Below are 21,779 nucleotides of genomic sequence, written 5' to 3' on the forward strand. Positions count from 1 at the left end.
CCGTCTTCGTCAAAAAACCTTCGTCCCCAATTTGCGGCGCAGCAAGTGATCCGGTCATAACTGTTTGGCCATCTTGGAGCTTCTCTCACTTCTGAAACAGCATCCAGCCGGGTGCCTGATACTTGGCCACCCCCTCTTTCCACCATTCCTCGTTGCCGAATCGACCGCGCTCAAAGGAAAAGGTGCCGAAGCCCCGTTCTGACTTGCCCTTCAGCGGGTCAGCAGGCCGTTCCCTGCGACGTTTGGCCTTCCACGCCTCAAACTGCCTGCGTTCCTGTTCCTTCTGCAGCCTCCACCTGTGACGTGCCAGGCTGAGATGGCGACTGCCGCCGCGGTAGACATGGGTGGCCAACTTGCGGAGTCCTTGGAGCCGTGGACGCTTGGAGAAAGACCTGGTCAGGCTGCGAAGCGAGAACTGCGATGCACTGCGCTTGTTTGGTCGGAGAGGCGGTAAGGAGGTGGGCTCTGAGCCTTTCAAACGTTGCGAGTCGGCTGGCCCGTCATACTGGTTCTTGAGGCGCTGAAGGCTGTTTAACGTGCTCTCCGAAACGTCACTTGGACTGGTACGACTGTCGATGGCGGGGGCTAGAGGCTCAAATTCCAAAGGCGTAGGGCTTAGGCGCTGAGAGAGGGAATCACTGGGCAGTACTTCAGAGCTATCCGCAAGCTCGTACTGGTTGTAGGCGGGCCTCTGGAGCGGACGAGGCTCGTCCTGCCATCCTGAGATGGCGGCTGTCGCCTCATCCATAGCCTCTTGGTGGCTCGTGTCGCCCTCGGCCTGTTGTGTAGACGACACCGTTGAGCTGGACCTGAGATACGAGAGACGATCATTGCCGCGGCCGAAGCGGGACAGATCCGACAAGCTCAGTCTGTTGACACGCATGGTGGATGCGGGCGAGACGACCTGCGGAGAGCCAGGGCTGCTGCAGGGGTATTCCGAGGATGCGCTTCGGGCGCGAGCAGGCCGGTCTGCCAAGGGAGATTCCTGCCTCTCGCGGCCGAGCTGGAGGTTCTCATCAATCATGGCGAGGAACCTGTCCGAATCGGGAGAAAGCTGGTCGGAAGGCGCGTCCGGGAAACCCCGAGCCGATTCTGGGCTGTCGTTGCGCTCTGCCGGAGCGCGGCACCGGTCGAGACGGTCATGTTGGGGACTTGTAGGGAGCAAAGCGCCATTCTGGAGAAAGGGAGATGCCTTGACGCCCCATGTACCCTCGGCGGCGGGACCGAACGCATCCCTCTCCGCCCCGCCAAACAGCAGCCCCGTCGACCCGAAGCCGCGCGAGCCGCAGTTCTCCTTGTCCGAGCCCTACTCAGAAGCAGGGGCAACGCCGCGCTCTGCAGAAGATGGCAAGGCGTGCGAGAAGCTGGTCGATGGACGGCGGCACGGCGGGGCGAGCTGGGAGCTGGAGAGGCTCTGGCGGCGCGAGGAAGTATTGTCCGAGGGCGCGGCTGGGGGGAGCGGGCGTGAGGGGAGGGATAAGTGATGAAGCATGGTCGATGGAGATGAGGGGAGGAAGACGACGGCGATGGAGATGATGAAGAGCTATGCTGTTTCTGCTCGATACGGAGTCGACGCGGTGCAGGAGGACAGAGGCGAGATGCTGACAGAGGTTCCTCTGACGATATGTCAGGACGGGCAAACGGCAGGAGCTTAGCGAGCACCTTTATACTACTTTGACGCTTTTGGAAGTCGGGTCCAGGTCGGGGACTGAGAGAGATGCAACCATGCCTGCCTCGTTGCTTCCTCTCCGCACGCGTTCGTTGTCTTCACGCAGTCCACGACAAGGCCCAGCCATAGCTTGGCATCCCGGCCGACCACGAGTACCGGCGGCGGACGCGCAAAGGTGGAATGAGGACGAGACGGTTTACTCAATGGCCGTCTGTTAGAAGAAGTATAAGAAGCATAAGTGGCGAAATAAGGTGCAAAGGTTTCCACGCTTCTCAAATGTAATTCATGAAATCGTGACATCATGGTAAATGGCGCTGTTGCGCGACCACCTCAGCCCATGATGGGTTTCCATGGCCGAGGACCAGCCCCACTGAGTCTGTCCCCAGCACATTCGCCGCCTGGCTATAGACTGCAGCCTTGGTCATCAGCTGAGCTCTCGCCGCACTCGGCCTCCAGTAGACGAAAAGTATATGAGATGAAGGGTGAGCTTCTTGGGGCACACAGTAGACGTTACACGCCGATGGCTCTTCCCACTGGTGCCCTCCCCAGCTGGGCCCGGGATGGATCATCCAGACGTTCGTATTCGAAGAGGTTTAGGAAGAGGAACGATTATATCTCGGGCCCCAGCTACCAGGTCCATGGCTTCAGCTGGGTTGAGCCTGAGCGGCGCGCGTGAATGCAGGGACATGCGTGAGCATCTCGCAAGAGGCCAAGGAATCGGGGCCGTAGGACCGGTGTCTCGACCGGCTGCTTCCCAGGACATGGAGGCGATGCGTTGCTTGCAAGCCCCATGGCGTGGATGGACTGAGCTTGAATTACGGCATCGGCGGCCGACGGTTGTGTTGGCCCTAAGGTCTCCCTAGTTGATCCCCTTTGACGGAAAGTCGGATTTGCGAACCTGCCCGGTGCGTGATACCTTGATCCAGGTCAAGGTGGTGAGTTTGGACCACGAGCCTTCCCAATCCTCGAGCAATTTGACATTTTCTTCCGTCATGACGTCTGGGAGGGCTAGAGCGAAAGGAATCAGCTCGACGTTGGGCACAACTGCGGGGCAACAGTTGACTTACCGAAGCCCTTTTGGTACTCGATGTCGAGGGCCGCTATCTTCATTTTGAGCAGATCCTCTCTTGTGCTTGGAGGGCGGCCAGAACGCCGCGCCTTTTTTAGGGTAGCGTATTCTTCATCGTGCTGGTGGATGAAGCTTCCCATTACATGTTAGCGGGCACGAGACAGGGGCGGGCGGGCGAGACTCACGCATGGATGAGCGACTGGACGGCGGCGAGGTCAAGCGGCGAGTTGCCCGTCTCGGTCAAGTTTTCTTGCACAAAGACAACACGATCAACTGAGAAGAGAGAGGGCTCGTGAGCATCCGCCCTGTAGCTGCGTGGGAGCCTGTCCAACTTACCGATTGGCCGCTCCTGCTTGCTCCTAGCCGCAGCGAGCTTCTCGAGGCGCTGGTCTCGCACGCCTGCCTTGTGCAGTCGCTGCGAGTCGCGAGACTTTTCGTGCAAGGCATTGACCTCGCCGTTACGCTTCTTGGCAATGTGCTTGCGCGTCTTGTGCAGAGAGCTTGGCATCTCGACGCTTGGGGTCAGATGTGCCGAGTTTTTCTTGGTTTTTCGTTCCGAGATCGTGGCTTGGCTGGTTCGTCCGGCCGGCTGTTGAAGAATGACGAACTTTGACTCTGGTTTCAGTCTGTGTCGAACTGTGTCTCCTCAGAAACCTGCCCAATGGGTCCCTAGGTGAAGTAGAAGCGGTGACTTTTGATTCACCAGTCCCTTGAGTGTGGTGCGGAATGCTGAGTTTGGGTTGATATACGTACTGTAGGTATGCCGAGGACGTGTAGCGGATTAACAAAGGGCCGCTCCGGCCCTGGGTGTGGAGTCGAGACCTGCCGCTCAAAGTGTTTGGATCTACACGTCGAAACGCGGGTAAACATGGTCTGCGAGGACAGGCTGCCGTCGACGCAGCTCCTGATTACACTTTCACCGTACTCCGTAATTAGAGCCCTGCGCTTCGCCCTCCTCGCTGCCGTCTTCCGTCGCGCGTCTCAGCCGTCACACCCCAGCGGGACCCAAAGACAGGAAATGACGTGGGCTTGGTTGCTGGGGGAATGCCAGTGCGCCCGCCGCTAGGCCAATTGGAGCCGGCTGTTAAATTGGGCCTCCTTGATCCTCTCTCTTCCCCGTCGCGGCTCGTGGGGCTCCAGCGACGCGCTCAAACGTCTGCGTGTAGATGGATACCTAGGATAGGTGGGATGGGACAGACGACTGGATTAGATAATGGGCAACTGCCTAGGCGTGCGGCGCTTACGGGCGCGTTTCTGTCTGTTTGCTCTACCTTAGGTACCTAGGCAGAACCTGCTCATGTACTGTATGTATCTCGTAGAGCGCCATCTGATTCTGCAAGAGCTTGTTGCCTGCACGTAGCGCCGCTCGTACCGGTACTTGGCCCAAGTCGCGGTGCGGTACGGGGCCCCCCTCCCCCGCAGTCTTTCCAGGCATAGGGCAACAACTCTTACGGGTCCCGCCGCCTGTCCAGCTCTGCCAGACGGTACCTGTACTTGTTCGACGCGACCACCACAACAGGGTCAACCAGGCGTCTCTTCTTTTTGCCTACCTGCCTACTTACCTTACTTACCTCTGCTCCCACCGCTGCTCCTCTCGACCCGTCCAGATCCAATGCCGCCTCCATTCCGCGCTTACTTGCACGCCGCCTCCGCCTATCTTTACGGTGCTGTCTGACGTGCTCTGTGCACCTGCCTTTGCCTGCCTGTCGCCGCGTCTGTCCCGACGTGGCTGCAAAAGCAAAGGACTGGCTGGCACCGCGTCAACAGCCGCGTCTACGACACCTCTGCCCGCCTACGGATGGCAGTCCTGGGCCCCGGTGCATGCCGTCACTCTGGGCTGCCTGGGCGAGTTTAATTCCGTCGTCGGCAACATCCGTCTCGAATCGAGCGCTGCTTTCAGCGCGCCTTGGAGATGGGTGTCTCTGGTATGCGAGGCCAAGCCCGTGTCTGTGCAATGCTGACCAGTTTCCCAGGTTTGCTGCCTCTTCTCAAGTCGATCCAACGCCCCACCGAGTTGAAATTGCTCCATGGCGAAACTCTTGGGGTCGACGCCTACGGATGGCTACACAGGGCTGCCTTTTCCTGCGCAGGCGAGCTGGGCCAGGGCAAGCCCACCCGCAAGTAGGCCACGCCCCAGGCCGCCTCCATGCCATTGACTGAGTCTAACCACGTCGTGTCCAGATATATCACTGCCTTTTTGCACCGCGTGAAAATGCTCCGCCACTTCGGCATCATGCCCTACATCGTCTTCGACGGTGACTTCCTCCCCAGCAAGGCCGCCACCGAGGAGTCTCGAGCCAAGAAACGCGACGAAAAGAGGAAGCTGGCCAACGAGCTCATCAAGGCTGGTAAGCCTTCCCAAGCCATCCAGGAGTTCCAGAAATGCATCGACGTCACCCCTCAGATGGCCTGCAACCTCATCCACCACCTGGACGAGATGGACGTTCCATACGTCGTTGCCCCCTACGAGGCAGATGCCCAGCTCGTCTATCTAGAACGCCAAGGCTTCGTCAGCGGGATACTGTCAGACGACTCGGACCTGCTCGTCTTTGGCGCCAAGCGACTCTTCACCAAGCTCGATCAGTACGGCAACTGCATCGAGATCAACCGACGCGACTTCGGCGCCTGCCGCGAAGTTTCACTGACGGGGTGGACGGATGCTGACTTCAGGCGGATGGCCATCATGAGCGGGTGCGACTACCTAGGCGGCCTGCCCGGTGTTGGCTTGAAGACGGCCTACCGCATGCTTCGAAAATGCAAGACCCCCGAGCGCGTCGTTCGCATGTTGCAGTTCGAGGGCAAGCGCATCTCGGAGAACTACCTGACTTTGTTCTACCAGGCAGAGCTGACGTTTCTGCATCAATGGGTCTTCTGCCCCACGAAGAAGGAGCTGGTTCATCTCACGGAGCTAGATGGGTCAAGAACCGCAGAAGAGATGCCCTTTATAGGCGCCCACGTGGAGCCGGACCTTGCCAGGGCCATTTCGAGAGGGCACGTCGACCCCATCTCCAAGGAACCGGTCATCGTCCAGACGACACCTTCTAAGAGGAGGCACTCTCAGACCGCGGCTCCCAGCACACTGCAACCACCTCCCAAGCCCATCGGCTCCTACTTCAAGGGTTGCAATCGGATTCCCATGGGCGAAATGGATGCCAACTGCTTCTCGGTCGATCCCCAAAAGGTTGCGCAGATTACTGAACGGGGACTGGTGCCGCGGGTTTTCCCCTTGCCCCGGCCTTATCTGGACGAGACTGAGCTGGGACATCGGCCTGTTCCTCCCAGGCGGACGAGCTCAGACCCGACTCGAACCTCACCTCGTCTTCAACGGCGGGATACGGAGCCTGCCTCGAACACGCACTCCCAAGTCGCAAGCAGCCCGGCACCCACACGATCAGTCTACAATGGCATTAACTCTCGCGCCGCCGTACCCCAGACTGAGCCACCGATTAGGCCTCAGAAGAAAGCCCGCCTTTGTGGCGAGGTAAATGGAGATAGCGCCCCCAAGAGTAGCAAATTCTTCCCGCCACCGAAGCGCAATAGCCCGAGGCGAGCCAAAAGCGATGCGTACCTACTGTCGGACGATTCAATCGAGGAGGCCGTACGCGATCTGCCCGACCTTGACGACTGGAAGCCCACAAATAAACGTGGAAAGTCGATCACCATATTCAGCGACGCAAGCCCTGTCAAGAACCAAGCGTCACGGACAAGTGTGGCATCACTGGAAACCCGGCAGACGCAGCCCAAGAACGACATACTTGCTACATCTTTGGTCGAGTCTTCCCTGCCACCTCCAAAGTCTTGCAAACCTTTCTATCAGCTGTCGGAGACGCCCTCTCGGCCAAGCTTGAGCCGTTACCTCTTTTCGACACAATCATCTGCTGTGACGCCTGCCTCATCCGTCTCGCATCGCTCCTCGCTCTTCAGCGTAGCCTCTACGCCCTCGACAGCCCCCTCGACTGCTCACACGAGGCTCACTCCACTCCAACGCCTTGGCGTCAGGGCAGCCGCCATGGCCATGTCCCCGAAGCTGCCCAAGCCAAGACCCAGCATCGGACGCGGCTTTGGCAAGGGACTGCCGGTGAACCCCTCGTTTGTGCCGCTGCCAAGGGTGGACCTGGACGAGGTGGAGGCGCTCAACAACCCGCAGGGCAGCGAGGACCAGATTGTTCCGCTGGGCGACGACTACGAAGACGACGACGAGGAGGCGGACTTCCCGCCCACGAAGCTCAATCTGTCGAGATTCGCCTTTGTCTGAGACTTGACGCACGGGACCGGCGATTCTGGCTCCTTTGTCCCACCACCAAGTAGCAGTCGCAACGTGTCACGATCCTGCATTCATCGGTGTTGATTTAATATGCTTGTATATGTTAGCCCGCACAGGCAGAAAGCATTAGTCTCTTTTCCCTTCTCCTCTTCCCAGCCTCGTCTGGCTGCTGTGTGCGAGACTGTCTTTTCATGTCAGGTTGGCGTGGTCACTCTAGAGAGGGAGCGCCGGCGCGAGCAGATGGAAAGGCAGCATGAAGCCGGGGAGGAACGTGAGAATTGTTTGGTCTGCCAGGCGTCATGGAAAACCTCTTTTTTTTTCGCAACAGATCCTGTGGAATGCTCAAGATTCATGTGTACAAAACGGCCCATCCGCCTTGTTTTCTATGTGTGCATTGAGTCTATCTACACTAGCTGTGGTTTCGATCGCGTCGTCCCAGCGGCCATGGATGCCCGCGACGCCGACGTACCCGCCGCCCCGTCCACGGCAAAGGCGAATAACAACAATGGCTGGCATACCACAGCCCAGACGCCGTGGGCAGAGAGGAGCAAGCGAGGCACTGTGATGCGTCTATGTGCCGCGAGCGAGCTAGTGAAGAGCCCTGAACGGGGAATGAGGGAGAAAAGATGCCAAAAGAGACAAGGGAGTAAAACATCAAACATTCGCAAGCCGCTAAAGCAGAACCAACCTCCACCCCAAACGCCAGAGAAGGACGGCATCGCATCTTGTGCCCGGTCGCTTCGTGTGCGAATCGTTTCACGTCGTGCGGGAAAGAAACAGACCCCAAGAAGAGTCGTCATGACGGTGTCGCCCCGCTATGGCCGTCTCGACCGTGTCAACGGCGGGGGGCGGCGGCGGCGAGGCTGGGATGGGTCAGATCCGCGTTGAAGGTCCATTTGGCTGCACGACGATCGTTAGCCACCGACAAGTCATCAGTCTCGAACAGCGCATTCGCGTACCTTTGACGAGGTTGTCGGCCGTGTCCTCAAGCAAGATGACTCTACGCTTGTTGCAGTACGATGTCTTGTCCATAATGTCTACCTTGAGCTTGGGTTCCGCCAACTCTTGGATGGATTTTTCAAACATCTCTGACAGGTTCTCCACAGCCATCTCGAGGTCCTTCTGGTTGTCCTCGAAAATCTCCGTCAGGTTGTTCTTGGCCAGGTAGAAGGCGAAGGCGTATGTCCACTTGAGCGTCTGGCGGCAGGTCTGAAGGGCCTGGGATGCCGAGTTGAGATACTGCACCTCAATCCACGACATGCCGGACGTGGTCTGCAGCTGCACCATCTTCTTCTCCGTCTTCTGGGCAATGTCCCTGTCCAGCTTGGCCGATTGCTCGTGGTTCGCGTAGCGGTTGTAGTAGTGCAGATAGCGCTCCAACGACGTGCGAGACTTGGCCTGGGCGTCGCGAGCCTCGGAGCCGCTCTTCTCCTCGTACCGGTTGCAGTTGTACCAGCTTGTCCCGTGCTCCGACCAGAGGCCCATGCACATCCAACAAAACTCGTACTTGCATTTGCGGCACGTCATGTGGTTGCATCCGCCGTTCTTCTCAATCGTCGAGCTGCACTTGGGACACTCCTTTGTGTTGGCAGATATCCAGTTGGCCGTCTCGGAGTCGTCGGCACACTTCTTGAGCCACTTCTTGACGAGATCGCAGGGGGCAGGCTGGTGGTCCGGGTTTGGACATCCAAAGCAGAAGCGGTAGCCGCAGCGGCACTCGACCGTGGGGACGATTTTTTCCAGGTCCTTCCTCTTGACGCCGCACTCGATCACATTGGGGCAGTCGGGAGCAGGGCACCACTTAAATACGTCCTTGTCCTCGACGTAGGTGCGGTTGAGTAGGTCACGGTAGCGGTCCGTCAGGTCGGCCGTGACGAGCAGATCCAGGGACCGGGTGTCGAGGATGCGGCCGCAGCCGTCCGAGGGACACTGGATCCTCGCTGCCTCTCCCTCGCCCCGGATCTTCTGCGTCAGGTAGTGGCGATAGCAGTCGACGCAATACCGGTGGCCGCACTTCATGGCAAAGGACTGAAGTCCCTGGTCATCTTCGCAGCAAATGTCGCACATGAAGCCCGGGATGGCCTCGAGCTTTGGCAAGGCAGACGAGTTGTTGCTCAGGCCGGCAGCTTCGAGCACCTGGTCGGGCCTATCCATGTAGTCCTCGAGCAGACGCTCTTTGTTCCATCGAAAGTAGCGGAGGAGGATGGCGGCGTCCTCCTTACGCATGTCGAGAATCATGTTGACCTCGTTGATCATGTCATCCTGCTGGCGCTGGATGTCGGCAGGCTGGAAGACTTTGAAGGGTATGACGTGGGCCTGCCGTCTCGTCCTTTCGAGATCCTTGGAGGAGAGGCCAAAGTCGGGATCTGGCTCTTCAAAGTCTTCGTCGTCGAAGTCTAGGCAGCGGGGGGTGTCAGCTGAAGGTGTTGGTGGAGGAAGAAGAGTGGCGGCCCGGTGCGTCGTTACGCAAAGAGGGTGGCTTGCCTTCACCCGCCGACACCTCATCACCGCTGTACTCTTGCATGATTTCGTCGTCGGTGGACATGTTGGACATGTACTCTTCCTCTGAATCCATGCCGGTGGTGACAGGGGTGGGAGGCGCGGCTGAGCCAGCTGAGGCGACGAGCCTTTTCTGGGGAAAATCGTCCCTGTGGTCAGGGCTCACCGTCGCCTCAGCAGCCTTTCGCTTTCTTGTCAGAGGGGGAATGGTGGCGGCTCAGAAGTGCACCAAAAGGCACTGTGGTAGCGGCTCGTCGACCGTTGGGCGCTGACGGCCGGGCGGGAGGAGACGAGGGGCGGCGAAACCAGCGAGGCGGGGGGGCCGAGGTTGATGCTGCTGGGAGAAGGGCAAAGGGCGAGAAGATGCAGAGGTCGACGCTTCAACTGGGCTCTGCTGGCAGCCTGGAAGAGGGGATGTCACAAGCACAAGGCGGCTCTGTTATTGTCTTGGTCAGGAGACGACGGATGGTTGGAATCTCGCATCCGTCGGAGCGGGCCCATGACGAAGGCGGCCAAGGCGGTTCCCCTGAGAGTGTGTATGAGGTAAGCAGCGCCGGGACAACCGCGGCCTGACGCATGCTCCGTGGCCTACCCTAGAGCCAGCGTCGACGTGACAGGAGCATTCAAATCTGGGCCTGCACAGGACAAACGACCCTTTTCGGGCCATGACCGTTATAATTTGTGCCTGTTTAGCTCGCTGGAGCAACGAGGCCGAAACAGGGGCAGGGAACCGCGACGAAAAAAAACATGGCCACGCACTTCCATCCACTACGGCCGACCAGTTCCCGCACTCCCAAGCTCGCCAGATCCAGGCAGAGAGCGAATGTCCATGTCCATAATTACCTCGCACTCCTCTTTGTACAAGGAACCGACACGAGACGACCGTGGCCCCGCTGGATCGCCTTGAATGCGCCTCCCTCTAATCCAGTACCTTGTCGGCCATGGAGACTGGAGAAGCAATCGTGTGTCAGTTCGCTCGAAAACCAAGTTCAATCCCCGAGACTTACCATCAGCGCCTGTCCCGTCCGGCTCAATGTGCGTCTTTGACACCTTGCCATTCTCAATCTTCAAGGCATAGCGCTGGCTGCGCACGCCGCCGAAGATGGCCGTTCCGTCAAAGCCAAGGTCGAGGGCTTTGGTAAAGCCCGCAGTCGGGTCGGCGATGAACCGGATCTAATGGACAGCCATTAGCGGTATCGATGGCAGCAGGCCAGATACACTCACGCCAGTCTCGCCAGCGGGATCTAGCTGTTCGGCCCATGCCTTCATGCTAGAGTGCGCCCCCTTGGTCAGCCATTCCAGGGCTCCTCTGCACTCGAGCTGCATGGCTCTGGCTCACACAAAGGGGTCGTTGACGGAAACGACAAAGATCTGGCCCGCCTTCTTCAGCTTGGGGTGGTTGATGTAGGACGGTATGTGCTGGCTCGAGCAGGTTCCGGTAAAGGCGCCCGGCACGCCCACAATGTATCCGTCGGCCTTTTGGAGCTCGTCGGCCAGGTTGAGCTTGTTGCCGGGTGAATTCTCGAAGAGGCCGTCAAAGCTAGGCACCTGGTCGCCGACCTTGACGCAGGCTCGCGGTGAGGAATGGAAGCTCCGAGCGGCGGGACGGGTCAAGAGGGCTCGCCCGAGGGAGGCACGAAACGCCATTGTCGGCGGGCTGGCGTGCGGGATGAGACGGACTGGAGGAGACGGGACTGGGGGGGACGGGACTGGGGGAGACGGAGGGGTGCGGCAATGGCAATTCGTGTTGGACGGGCTGCTGAGATGGCAAAAGGGGAGGCGAGACGCGGATGGGAAAGTGTCGCGGCTGGAAGCTCGACTTGGTGAATACCCCCGTTAAAGAGAAGTCGCAAAGTACCTCTGTACGGAGGGGGTGTCCGCTCGACACTCCGCGTAGTGGGGCTGGGCCCTGTGAACAAGTACCGTCGGGTACTCAGGGCAGTTGGCTCGCCGGCCCGCCTGTCCGGGGCCGAAGCCCCACTTTGGAGATTCGGCACCGGACCAACGGCGAAAGCCAACCGACTTTCCATCTATTCCCAACGCCCAAATCTCCTTGTTGGACAGGGCCACTCTCTCTCGGCCGAAAGCGTCAGAGACTGACGTTTTGACGATTGGAGACATCGGGGCGGAGAGCCGATGACTTCAGCCGCTGCGTCACCACCCACCCACCAACTGAGCTTCATGCTTGTCAATCTCATGATAAACTAGGGAAAGTTGAATCAAGAATTTGCACGATTCCCAGAAACTTGAACCAACCTTCAGGCCTCCACAGAGCTACGTATTACCCGTCCGTCATAACGGCAAGTGGATCTCCGCTGGCGGTCACCCGGCCTTTCTTTTCGAGCCGACTCTGCTGGGCTGCACAGTCGCCATGCGGTAACGCTGGGGTGCTGAAACGGCCTTTTCAACTCGACGTGCTGTGCGAGTTCCACTGGCGACGAGGCTTAGCACTCGGGCGTGAAATCGGCGGCCTCGTGTATGTACTGGCCAGTTGCCGTGATCGCACGCGCCTGTCTGTTGCATCTGGAGTCGTTCAGGGCCAAGCGCAAGAAGCGGGCAAGCTCCGAGGTCATTTCGAAAAGGGGGCCAGAAGGGGAGCAGCTCGATTCGAAACACGAGCCAAGCACGGTGAGGAGGCAGAGTCAAGACAAGAACAACGGGCCCGACTAACCATCATGCGAGCCGGCCGTGCGTCTTATGCCAGCACAGAAGAATGAGGCGCACGGATGGCAACTCCATCGGGGTCTGGAGGGAAAGAGGAGAGAGGCGGGTTGACCTCAGGGTCTCCGGGTATTGATCCATCCCACGAATGAAGTACGCGATCATCCGAGACCACGCATAGCAAAGCTGCGTCGATCGATTCACCGCCGCGGTTCTTTCGATACCCTTTGAGTTAGGGGCAAGGCGAGTGCCTGAACAGATACGCGGCATATAGCCAAGTGCCGCTGCCCCATACCCCGCTGCTGTACTGTCGCTGTGATACCGCCCGAGACCGACGTCCGAGTCAGTTCAAGTCCCCGGAAACTCTACTGTCGGCTCGAAGCAGGCAAAGAGGCCACTGTCTAGGCCAGGGGGGAGGGCAAGAAACGAGACGACTAAGCCGTGCTGGGGTTGCCTCCTTTTTTTCTTCTTCTCTGAAAACCTATTGCCCAAGCTGGAGGCTAGGTGTTCGGACGACAAGGTTAACCCTAGCACCGCAGATGCGATCGTTTGGCCAGGGCCGTCTGGGCACCGGGTCCCTGACGGCGCAAAGTCAAATCTGATGAAGCATGGCGTTCTGATTCGTGGAATCATGATTACCGGCCACCTTCGGCGGAAGACAAGTAAGACACGGGTCCCTTAGAAGCTGAGCTCGGGCGAGTGTTATTTTGCTTTTCCGCCGGCCGGCGATGCGGACACCACACAGCCAGAATAAGCACCGATTATCTGCACGAAGTAGCTCAGCTCCCTCCGCTCCGGCTCGATATGCTAGGGGATCGAGAGCTGAAGACGAGGGATGAGATGGGATGGGCAACGGAAGATTTTCAGGCGATCCTTGGCACACTCCGCGGGGTGATGCTATGATGGGAAGATGCCGAGAACCACTGCCGCCAAGAAGAGAAGGCTGGACGGACGGCATATACTTGAACGCCAAGTATAGGGGGAAGAGGGGACGTTAGGTGCTGGAGGTGAACTTCGTACATAGATGTGTACAGAGCAGAGTAGGCTTGGACAAATGCGTGGGCATGGTTCGAGTACGCAAAGTTTGGCGTGACATCGGATAGCATGATGCGAACCTCAAGAGATATCCTAGGATGGACATGTGAAAGCTCGAGGCCGGTTCCTGGCACGAAGGACGTATCAGGGAGAAGGGGGTGAAGCCGGCGCATCAACAGGTGTGCACGCGTAATGTACTTTGTAGGCCGATGAGACACTTGACGGCGATGCCTCTCTTGTTTGCTTTTTTTGTCGAGAGCGGAGACCCCGGCTCGAAGGCGAGATGAAACACTAGGTGCCCGTGTGACGCTCGGACTCATGCTGAGAGGGCGCGCATCCTTTAAACTTGAACAGTCAAAAAAGGGCCGGATAAACAAAATATCTCATTCTCACGCGCGCGGGCTCACGGCGCCGGAAAGTGAAACATGGCTGGCTCTATTGGTCCCCGCTCTCACACCCTGATTTTCTCCCTTCCCCCTCCGGTTTTTCTTTGCACGGATCTGGTGAGAGAAGGAGAAAGTAATACGAACACGCAGTACATACAGTCGCATGGAAGAACAGGAGGAGGCGTTGGATGAACAAGGTAGGGGGGCCCTGGCTGCTTGTTGGGTGGTGGTCGGCCCGGCCGGCTCCGTCCCAGGCCGCCGGTGCCGGACAGCAGCCGGGGCCAAAGGAAAGCGTGCATGTGCTTTGCACAGGGCATGATCCCTACTGGCAGCGAGCCATGCCTGAATACGACCAAGGGATGAGGGAAGCATCAGAGACAGGAGAGGGGGTTTCGTTTCTATTTTTACCGTGCCGTCCAGGTTAATGCTTCTGGTGCACCATTTCTTTATTGGGTAAATTACATTCTGTGCATCTGGGCTATTTTCAACCCACGTCTTGATGTCCGACGATTCGGATGCAAGTCTGCAGATTGCCCCTTTACGTTGATACACCCACTGTACATGTCCAAGCGTCCATCGATACCGTCTATGTATAAGTCAAATCCTCGTCGTGAATGAAAGGAAAGCAGAGCCCTAAGTGGCGGCTGACGCTCGCGTGTCGAGAGTGGAGTGTCATAAGTGTCATACAAACTCCATGACCTCTTCCTTCTTTCACGGTGGCCAATGAAGCAATTTCAGTCAGGGCATTCACGGTCTTCTAAAGGCATGCAAGCACATGCATCCGCCCAGGTAGCACCGGCTCCGTGTCAGCCACCAACGATGCATGCAACGTCGAAACGAAGACGGGGCCAATCACGGATTGCACGGCATATTTGACACTTCATGTGTCCAAGGGCTCATGCGACCTACGTACTACGTATCTGTACAGATTCGACTCGCCCCGTGCCCAGGAGCCGACTGAAGACGAGGCCGGAGCTCGACGGGTGGAGTCGGGCGCGGTGCCGTGGAGCAAAAGAGACGATGAGGGCCCCGTAGAGCAGCCATCTATCTATTATCCTTCCATCTATCTACCTTGCAGTATCATGTAAGTTATGCGGTGACGTGTCGTCTGCTTCTCGTCGACAAACTTGTTTTCCGCTCTTCACCTTGCCTGATACCCGGCTGCACAGGATTCAGCCATAATCGGCCGTCCATGTTCGCTCAGTTCGCTCAGTACTGTTCACGGAGACGTCACGGAGCAGGTCGCTGTTACATTCTACCTACTGTCCGGACGCCCCGGCTCAACGCTTCGAATACATGGTACTGCCACAAAAACTTGCCCGGCAGTTGACCTCTGGGCCTGCTGATTGATTATCGCAGCCTTGGCTTGATGGTTGTGCAACCTCTGATTGCCTGACTTTCATCCAAACCCCTGTTGCTGGACATGTACCGAGTACCGAGAACCGACGCCGCTCCACTGGGCGCCGGCGACCAGGCTCTCACTACCAGGCCCCGAGGCTCTATATGCAGGGCACCGGTGCTGGTCTGCCCTCTGTTGCAAGTACCGAAGAGAACCTGCATGCCCTGGAGGCTGTGTCGGGACGCCGTGGTACAGGGGTGTCTGTACTACTGGAGACTCTGGCAGGCAGTGCACCTTGCCTTCAAACCTGCTACCTGGTACATACGGGACCCGTGGCTGCAGGCGTCTTACCCCTAGTACAGGCTTGGCCCGGGCCTCGCTGACTCGCCCAGCCGATGACGAAGTGAGGCCTCTGTTTCCCCCCTGTCCCTGCCGAGCCATCCATCCAATCCATCCTGTGCCCCCTCACCAGAAACCGACGTCTGAGACTGGGCTCCTGCCCTGCCCTGCCTCGTTGGTGCTCTCCCTGTTTGCTGCCAGCGCGAAGAATACTCCGCAAGCAACCTATACAACAACCGCCTCATCATCATCATCATCAATAGTCGTAACCCGCGTATGCAAGTCTTCGTCCCCATGCGTGCCCGTCTCAAGTAGTAGTAGTAGGTAAGTTACCTGTGCCTACCTGTGCCTACCTGTGCCTTCCTACCTACCTAGCCGCACTCAGCATCAGTGGTACTCGGTACCTAGCTGAAGCAGGCTCTGACTTGCACTGGCAATCTATCGGGTACCGAGCCCTCCACTCGTGCGCCGCCGATGCTTCCCCAAAGCCCCCCACAACTGTCCCTGCCCGTCACCCGGCGAGTACCGAGTACCTCGTCCAAAGAGTCCATTGGGCCATCCAACCGACCAGCCAGCCCACTCTCGCATTTTCCCGCTGCCTCCTCTGACTCTTCCTGACTCTTCCTGACGCATCCCTCCCCTCCTCCCAATCTCATCATCACCACCACCACCAAACAAGGCACATCGCCTTTGCCTTCGTCCTTTTCATCATCCGCATCAGCCGTCTTCTCCAACCACATCATTCGAATCTTTCGTCTCCCGAAGCCGCCGCTCCACCTGCCGCCTCGAACTGCGTCGCTTGCGTCTGGCCCTGTTGGAAAGCCGCCCTTGAACAGCCACAACTGTTCCAGGCAAGCAGGGGCAAGAGGGAAAAACCACTGCGAGCCTCTTCTGCGCAATAGCCATACTGGCTGTGCAGCGTTTCACACGAGCGCCAAACAGTTAGCTGACAGCCGACGACTTATCCTCCACGCCTTCGCCTTCATTTGTCCTTCCCCCAGCCTCGCCTCCCTAGCCTTGCTTCGCCTCGCCTCGCCTCTCTTCACCTTGCTTCGCCTAACCTTCTCGACTCTGAGGATCTCCTTGTGCATCCTGCCTGCAACGCTCCATTTTCCCGCAAGGCTCGATCGATTTTTCCAGGGGTTCAAGTCATCCCAAGTTCGACTTTGGTTGCCCGCAACTGCCTGTTCCTGCGCCCCCGCGAACTGCGCCTGGCTTGACAGCGTCGCATGTTGTGGCTTCTGGTCCTCCCTTGTGTCAATTTACGCCAGCAGTCCGCAGACACCCCCTTGCTCCCCTCGGCCGGCTGCCATCCTCTCTTCCATCCCAAGTCGTCGCTGCTCACGGCCGCAGCGTCGCACAAGATAAATGAAGTCGAATCGACCCATCTGCACACGCCCCGCTGCTTGACCGCTCACTCCCGTCCCTCGCTCTCCGTCGCCTGACGGTTGACGACGTCGAGCGAGCCTCCCCTGACGCCACTGTCGGGGCCTCCCCGAACCCGACCTCGCCCCTCGCGTTCACGACGACGCTCCCCGAAACAAGACTCGAGGCCGCCCGTTCAATCCCACCCGAGTCCTCTTCCTTGCCCTCGCACTTCCGCCTCATCGCACCATGCCCGTCATGCTCCAGACGCCCTCACGAGCCTCCACTGCCTCTTCATCTTCTTTCCAGAACCTGTCACGTCAAAACACCATGTCATCCTACGATGGCACGCGCTCTGCGCGCCAATCCAAGCGGTACTCCATGTCCGCGCTGTACATGTCCATGTCAGCAAACGAGGGAGAAATGCAGATTGAGGATGAACTTGCCAAAGGTGCAACTCCAGAAACCAACCAAAGCCTAGCGCCCATGTCCCTGGCTAACATCCGTTTCCTTGCAGCTCAAAAGGCTCTCCGCGAGCTCAAGTCCAAGATCTCGTCGCAGTCCAAGAAGAACTTCGTGCTCGAGAAAGACGTGCGATACCTCGACTCGCGCATCGCGCTCCTGATACAGAATCGCATGGCCCTGGAGGAGGTACGCCGCCGTATCGACAGTCCCCATCGAGACCGCTAGATTCAACCTGCTAACGCCTGTTCGCAGCAAAACGAAGTCGCCAGTCGCCTCGAGGAGGCTGCTGATATGCAGGAGGGATTCTTTCCCAACGATGATAAGACGCAAAAATATGGAAACCTTATGTTTCTCCTCCAGTCCGAGCCGAGACACATTGCTCACCTCTGCAGGCTGGTTTCCATGGCTGAGATTGATTCGCTTTTGCAGACCGTCATGTTCACAATCTACGGCAACCAGTATGAGAGCCGAGAGGAGCATTTGCTTCTCACCATGTTCCAGGTCAGCACCGTCAGGTCGGGTTTGATGTCGCGTGAGCGCTTTTGCTAACTCGACTCCAGTCTGTCCTCACCTACCAGTTCGACAACACGCCCGACTACTCCTCCCTCCTACGAGCCAACACCCCCGTCTCGCGGATGATGACCACGTACACCAGACGTGGACCGGGGCAGAGCTTCCTCAAGACAGCGCTGGCCGATAGAATCAACAGCCTGATTGAGCTCAAGGACCTCGACTTGGAGATCAACCCCCTCAAGGTCTACGAGCGCATGATTGAACAGATCGAGGAGGACACTGGCACCCTGCCACCCAACCTGCCCAAGGGAATCACTGCCGAGCAGGCCGCCGAGAACCCCCAGGTCCAGGCCATCATCGAGCCGAGACTGACCATGCTGACGGAAATCGCCAACGGATTCCTGACAACCATCATCGACGGCTTGGAGGAGGCTCCGTACGGTATTCGCTGGATCTGCAAGCAGATTCGTAGTCTGACGAAGCGAAAGTATCCGGACGCCAACGACCAGGTCATCTGTACCCTGATTGGCGGCTTCTTTTTCCTGCGTTTCATTAACCCGGCCATCGTCACGCCAAAGTCGTACATGCTCATCGACGGGACACCGGCCGAGCGTCCGCGTCGTACCTTGACTCTCATTGCCAAGATGCTCCAGAACCTGGCCAACAAGCCATCGTACGCCAAGGAACCGTACATGGCCAAGTTGCAGCCCTTCATCCAGCAGAACAAGGATAGGATCAACAAGTTCATGCTCGATCTCTGCGAGGTTAGCGACTTTTACGAGAGCCTTGAAATGGACAACTATGTTGCGCTGTCCAAGAAGGATCTTGAGCTCGACATCACACTCAACGAAATCTACGCCATGCACGCTCTGATTGACAAGCATCACCAGGAGATATGCAAGGACGAGAACTCGCATTTGGCCATCATCATGTCCGAGCTTGGCCCTGCCCCTGCCCAGCTTCCGCGAAAGGAGAACAGGGTCATCAACCTGTCGCTGTTCAGCAGGTGGGAGACAGCCATCGACGACCTGACGGCTGCGCTCGACATCACGCAAGAGGAAGTGTTCTTTATGGAAGCCAAGTCCATCTTCGTGCAAATTATGCGCTCCATACCGCATAGCAGCGCCGTGTTGAAACGGCCCCTCCGTCTGGAACGGATCGCAGACGCTGCTGCCACGAGCCGCAACGACGCCGTCATGGTCCGCAAGGGTATTCGAGCAATGGAGTTGCTCTCGCAGCTGCAGGAGCTTGGCGTCATCGACAAGAGCGATCAGTTCGACCTTTTGCGAGACGAGGTGGAGCAGGAGCTGCAACATCTCGGTTCCCTCAAGGATGGAGTCCTTGTCGAGACGCAGAAGCTCGAGGAGGTGTACAAAACGATTCGCGATCACAACACCTATCTCGTTGGCCAGCTCGAGACATACAAGAGCTATCTCCACAACGTGCGATCGCAGAGCGAGGGGACAAAGCGGAAGCAGCAAAAGCAGCAAGTGCTCGGACCGTACAAGTTTACGCACCAGCAGCTCGAGAAGGAGGGCGTGATCCAGAAGAGCAATGTTCCGGATAACAGACGGGCCAACATCTACTTCAACTTCATCAGCCCCTTGCCGGGAACGTTTGTCATTTCGCTGCACTACAAAGGTGAGTCTAGGGGTACCTCCCATTCAAGAAGCAAGAAGCCCGGCATTCCCCTTGCTAACGCCGCCCGAAGGCCGCAACCGTGGGTTACTGGAGCTGGATCTCAAGCTTGACGACTTGCTGGAGATGCAGAAAGACAACCAGGACGAACTCGATCTGGAATACGTCCAGTTCAATGTGCCCAAGGTCCTGGCCCTGCTCAACAAGCGCTTCGCCCGAAAGAAGGGATGGTAAAGCGGCTCTGCTCCACAGCCCCGACGCACATCCCTCAAACAAACACACATGGCTATGCCGACAAAGCAACACTGGCGTTACGGACAATTTTCTTGATACCACGGAAACCTTTTTTGACTTTGTTGCTCCATTTCATGCACGCTACAGGAAAAAAAGAGCTTGTGGAGGATCATGTTTCCCACCCACCTCCTGTTTCCAAAGTTGCAGGCATTTCGCTCACCTATGCACTACGTGATACCTCGAGAGGAAGCTCCCTGGATTTCTGCTTCGGCTGGCCCGTGGTGGAAAACTGGTTCTTCGGGCCGCTTGATATTCGATGGTCTTTGGTCTGTTTTCCTTTGCCCTGCACCGTTTTCTTGCTGTCTTTTTACGTTCTTTGTTTATGCCCGGAGGAACGTGCTTGGCCGTCATGACGAGCTGAGAAGCACCGGTCGGTTGGATGAGCAGTGACGGTAAATGAAGACGAGGGATTCTGTGATAGAGGCGACGCGTGCTTTTCGTTCACAGGAAAGGTGCTTGGCTAACCACCGGACCGGGCGTTGGGCGATGCTATCCCTTGCGGACAGAGGACGGGGAGGGAATCTTGCCTGGACCCAACGTAATGGACTGTGCCGGCGGCGCTGAGGCTTAGGACGACGGGAACATGTGATTTGGACGGTCTTGGGCTTGGGCTTGGGTTGGACTTTGTACGATGGATGACAGGGTTTTCATACGCATCTAACCCGTCTAATAATGCTCATTCGGTTTGTCGCACCGGCATCACCATGACTCGCCCCAGGGAGGAGTGGGTGCTGCGCGAACAAGAACGACGTGAGCATCCCAAACCCCAATCCACGCGCTGCCAGCCTCTTCTATTTCTCCTTCATCTATACAACAAGGCGCTGGACATCTGGCAAACGACATGCCAGTCACTGGGGAGCGACTACTCGACTTGATACCATGAGACTTGGGGCGTTTGCATGCAGAAGAAAGTGGCTGTACTTTGCGTGCCCCTTTGGAGGATATCGGCCAGTAACCAAGCCATCATGTCCTCTTTCTTTTTTTACGATAAAACCAGCCTCTGGATATCATCATCCCTCCCCTTCGTTGTATTCGTAAAAAGTATCAAAAAAAGAAACAGAAAAACTCCTCTTGTTCCTTGGCGACCGCCCGAGTCTAGTCCAGCCCGGCCAACTGGCTGATCCAAGTGAAGACTAGAAAGGATACGAACGAAAATAAAAATTAACAGCCCAAAGTTTTTGCAATATCAAGTGCCTCCTCCCACTGCTCAAGAAGCGACAGTGACGGGCTTGGATGCGGGTGCGTTGGCTGGCTTCTCGGTCTCGTCCACCTCCATGGCGTCGTCCTCGCCAACCTCGGCCTCGGCCTCCTCCTCCTCGAGTTCGTCTTCGCTCTCGCCCTCAATGTCGACAGAGCCATCGTCGGACATGCCGTCTTCCTCATGTCCGTTCTCTTGCCCGTTCTCCGGCTCTGGATCCACACCGGCCATCTCCGCGTCCTCGCCGGCTGTCTTGGCTTCGGCGTCGTGCTCGACTTCTTCGGTGGCTTCCTCTTCGGCCTCCTCAGCGCCGTATTCTTCGCCATCCGCTACGAGGTCGGCCTCGGGCTGCTCTGGCGGGAACTCGGCAGGGGCAGAGGCCTCGGAATCCCTGGAGACATTGTTAGAGACAACGTAGAAACAAGCCACCTCATACATTCAAGGGCTATGACGTACCATCTGATGGCAAAGCGGGTGACGCGAGGCTTCTCCGCAAGCACGTTACGCTTGACGCGCTCGATGACGGGCTTGGCAGGGGGCTCCGCACTCAACTCCTCCGAGTCGTATTCATTGTTGACGTAGTATCCGACGCGCACAAACTCGCGGCCATCGTAGGCGCACGTCAGGAGAATGACGGTAACACCAAGTATGTCGGCGTCGGGTATGCGGGACGTGTTGGGAGCATCGGCCTCGAAGAGGAACTTGTTTACGCCAACGGGGACGGGTCCAACGAGGAGGGAGTCAAGCTCCTGGTCATACTGGTCCCTGGAAGATGTAAGCCATGTGCAGGCAAAGCGGCGGCGTGGATGTCCAACTTACGAAGTGGCCGACCCGACATAGGTCAACTTCCACTCGAGATCTGGAGGGCGTTAGCGGGCGGGCTCATGAGAATGCCGGAGATTGAGGGCGATGACGAACCCTTCTCCAGAGCCTCGAGGCACTCGAAAGTGATTTCAAACTCGTACTTGTCGGTAAACTTGGCGGGGTTGTTCACCACCTTGACGCCCAAGAGCGTGACGACGGACATTGTTGCCTGACGTAGACT

At 57.8% G+C, this 21,779-nt stretch overlaps 7 protein-coding genes across 7 annotated transcripts; 2 read left to right on the forward strand and 5 right to left on the reverse strand.

The window, feature by feature from the left end:
- Positions 1–85: 85 nt before the first annotated feature.
- HRG_05027 (uncharacterized protein) lies at positions 86–883 on the reverse strand (the record flags this gene model as incomplete). The annotated part of the gene is made up of 1 exon (XM_044863498.1): positions 86–883. The coding sequence occupies one exon, from the start codon at positions 881–883 to the stop codon at positions 86–88; it is 798 nt and encodes a 265-aa protein (XP_044722112.1).
- A 1,645-nt stretch (positions 884–2,528) lies between these two features.
- On the reverse strand, positions 2,529–3,246 carry HRG_05028 (translation machinery-associated protein 16 domain-containing protein; the record flags this gene model as incomplete). The annotated part of the gene is made up of 4 exons (XM_044863499.1): positions 2,529–2,677; positions 2,737–2,870; positions 2,924–3,011; positions 3,075–3,246. 4 exons carry the CDS (start codon positions 3,244–3,246, stop codon positions 2,529–2,531), a joined length of 543 nt encoding a protein of 180 aa, XP_044722113.1.
- A 1,404-nt stretch (positions 3,247–4,650) lies between these two features.
- On the forward strand, positions 4,651–6,176 carry HRG_05029 (XPG i-region domain-containing protein; the record flags this gene model as incomplete). Its single annotated transcript, XM_044863500.1, has 5 exons — positions 4,651–4,663; positions 4,712–4,859; positions 4,920–5,946; positions 6,021–6,102; positions 6,172–6,176. 5 exons carry the CDS (start codon positions 4,651–4,653, stop codon positions 6,174–6,176), a joined length of 1,275 nt encoding a protein of 424 aa, XP_044722114.1.
- Positions 6,177–7,837: 1,661 nt separating this feature from the next.
- Positions 7,838–9,577, reverse strand: HRG_05030 (IBR domain, a half RING-finger domain-containing protein; the record flags this gene model as incomplete). The annotated part of the gene is made up of 4 exons (XM_044863501.1): positions 7,838–7,902; positions 7,962–8,667; positions 8,725–9,398; positions 9,487–9,577. 4 exons carry the CDS (start codon positions 9,575–9,577, stop codon positions 7,838–7,840), a joined length of 1,536 nt encoding a protein of 511 aa, XP_044722115.1.
- Positions 9,578–10,420: 843 nt separating this feature from the next.
- Positions 10,421–11,148, reverse strand: HRG_05031 (redoxin domain-containing protein; the record flags this gene model as incomplete). The annotated part of the gene is made up of 4 exons (XM_044863502.1): positions 10,421–10,449; positions 10,509–10,674; positions 10,726–10,771; positions 10,841–11,148. The coding sequence occupies 4 exons, from the start codon at positions 11,146–11,148 to the stop codon at positions 10,421–10,423; spliced, it is 549 nt and encodes a 182-aa protein (XP_044722116.1).
- Positions 11,149–16,875: 5,727 nt separating this feature from the next.
- Positions 16,876–19,476, forward strand: HRG_05032 (GTPase-activator protein for ras-like GTPase domain-containing protein; the record flags this gene model as incomplete). Its single annotated transcript, XM_044863503.1, has 5 exons — positions 16,876–17,077; positions 17,144–17,277; positions 17,344–17,592; positions 17,652–19,245; positions 19,316–19,476. The coding sequence occupies 5 exons, from the start codon at positions 16,876–16,878 to the stop codon at positions 19,474–19,476; spliced, it is 2,340 nt and encodes a 779-aa protein (XP_044722117.1).
- Positions 19,477–20,743: 1,267 nt separating this feature from the next.
- HRG_05033 (ASF1 like histone chaperone domain-containing protein) lies at positions 20,744–21,761 on the reverse strand (the record flags this gene model as incomplete). Its single annotated transcript, XM_044863504.1, has 4 exons — positions 20,744–21,125; positions 21,191–21,499; positions 21,554–21,593; positions 21,653–21,761. The coding sequence occupies 4 exons, from the start codon at positions 21,759–21,761 to the stop codon at positions 20,744–20,746; spliced, it is 840 nt and encodes a 279-aa protein (XP_044722118.1).
- Positions 21,762–21,779: the final 18 nt, after the last annotated feature.

The sequence above is a fragment of the Hirsutella rhossiliensis genome (genome assembly GCF_020360975.1).
Source record: "Hirsutella rhossiliensis strain HR02 chromosome Unknown scaffold00004, whole genome shotgun sequence".
Lineage (NCBI taxonomy): Eukaryota > Fungi > Ascomycota > Sordariomycetes > Hypocreales > Ophiocordycipitaceae > Hirsutella > Hirsutella rhossiliensis.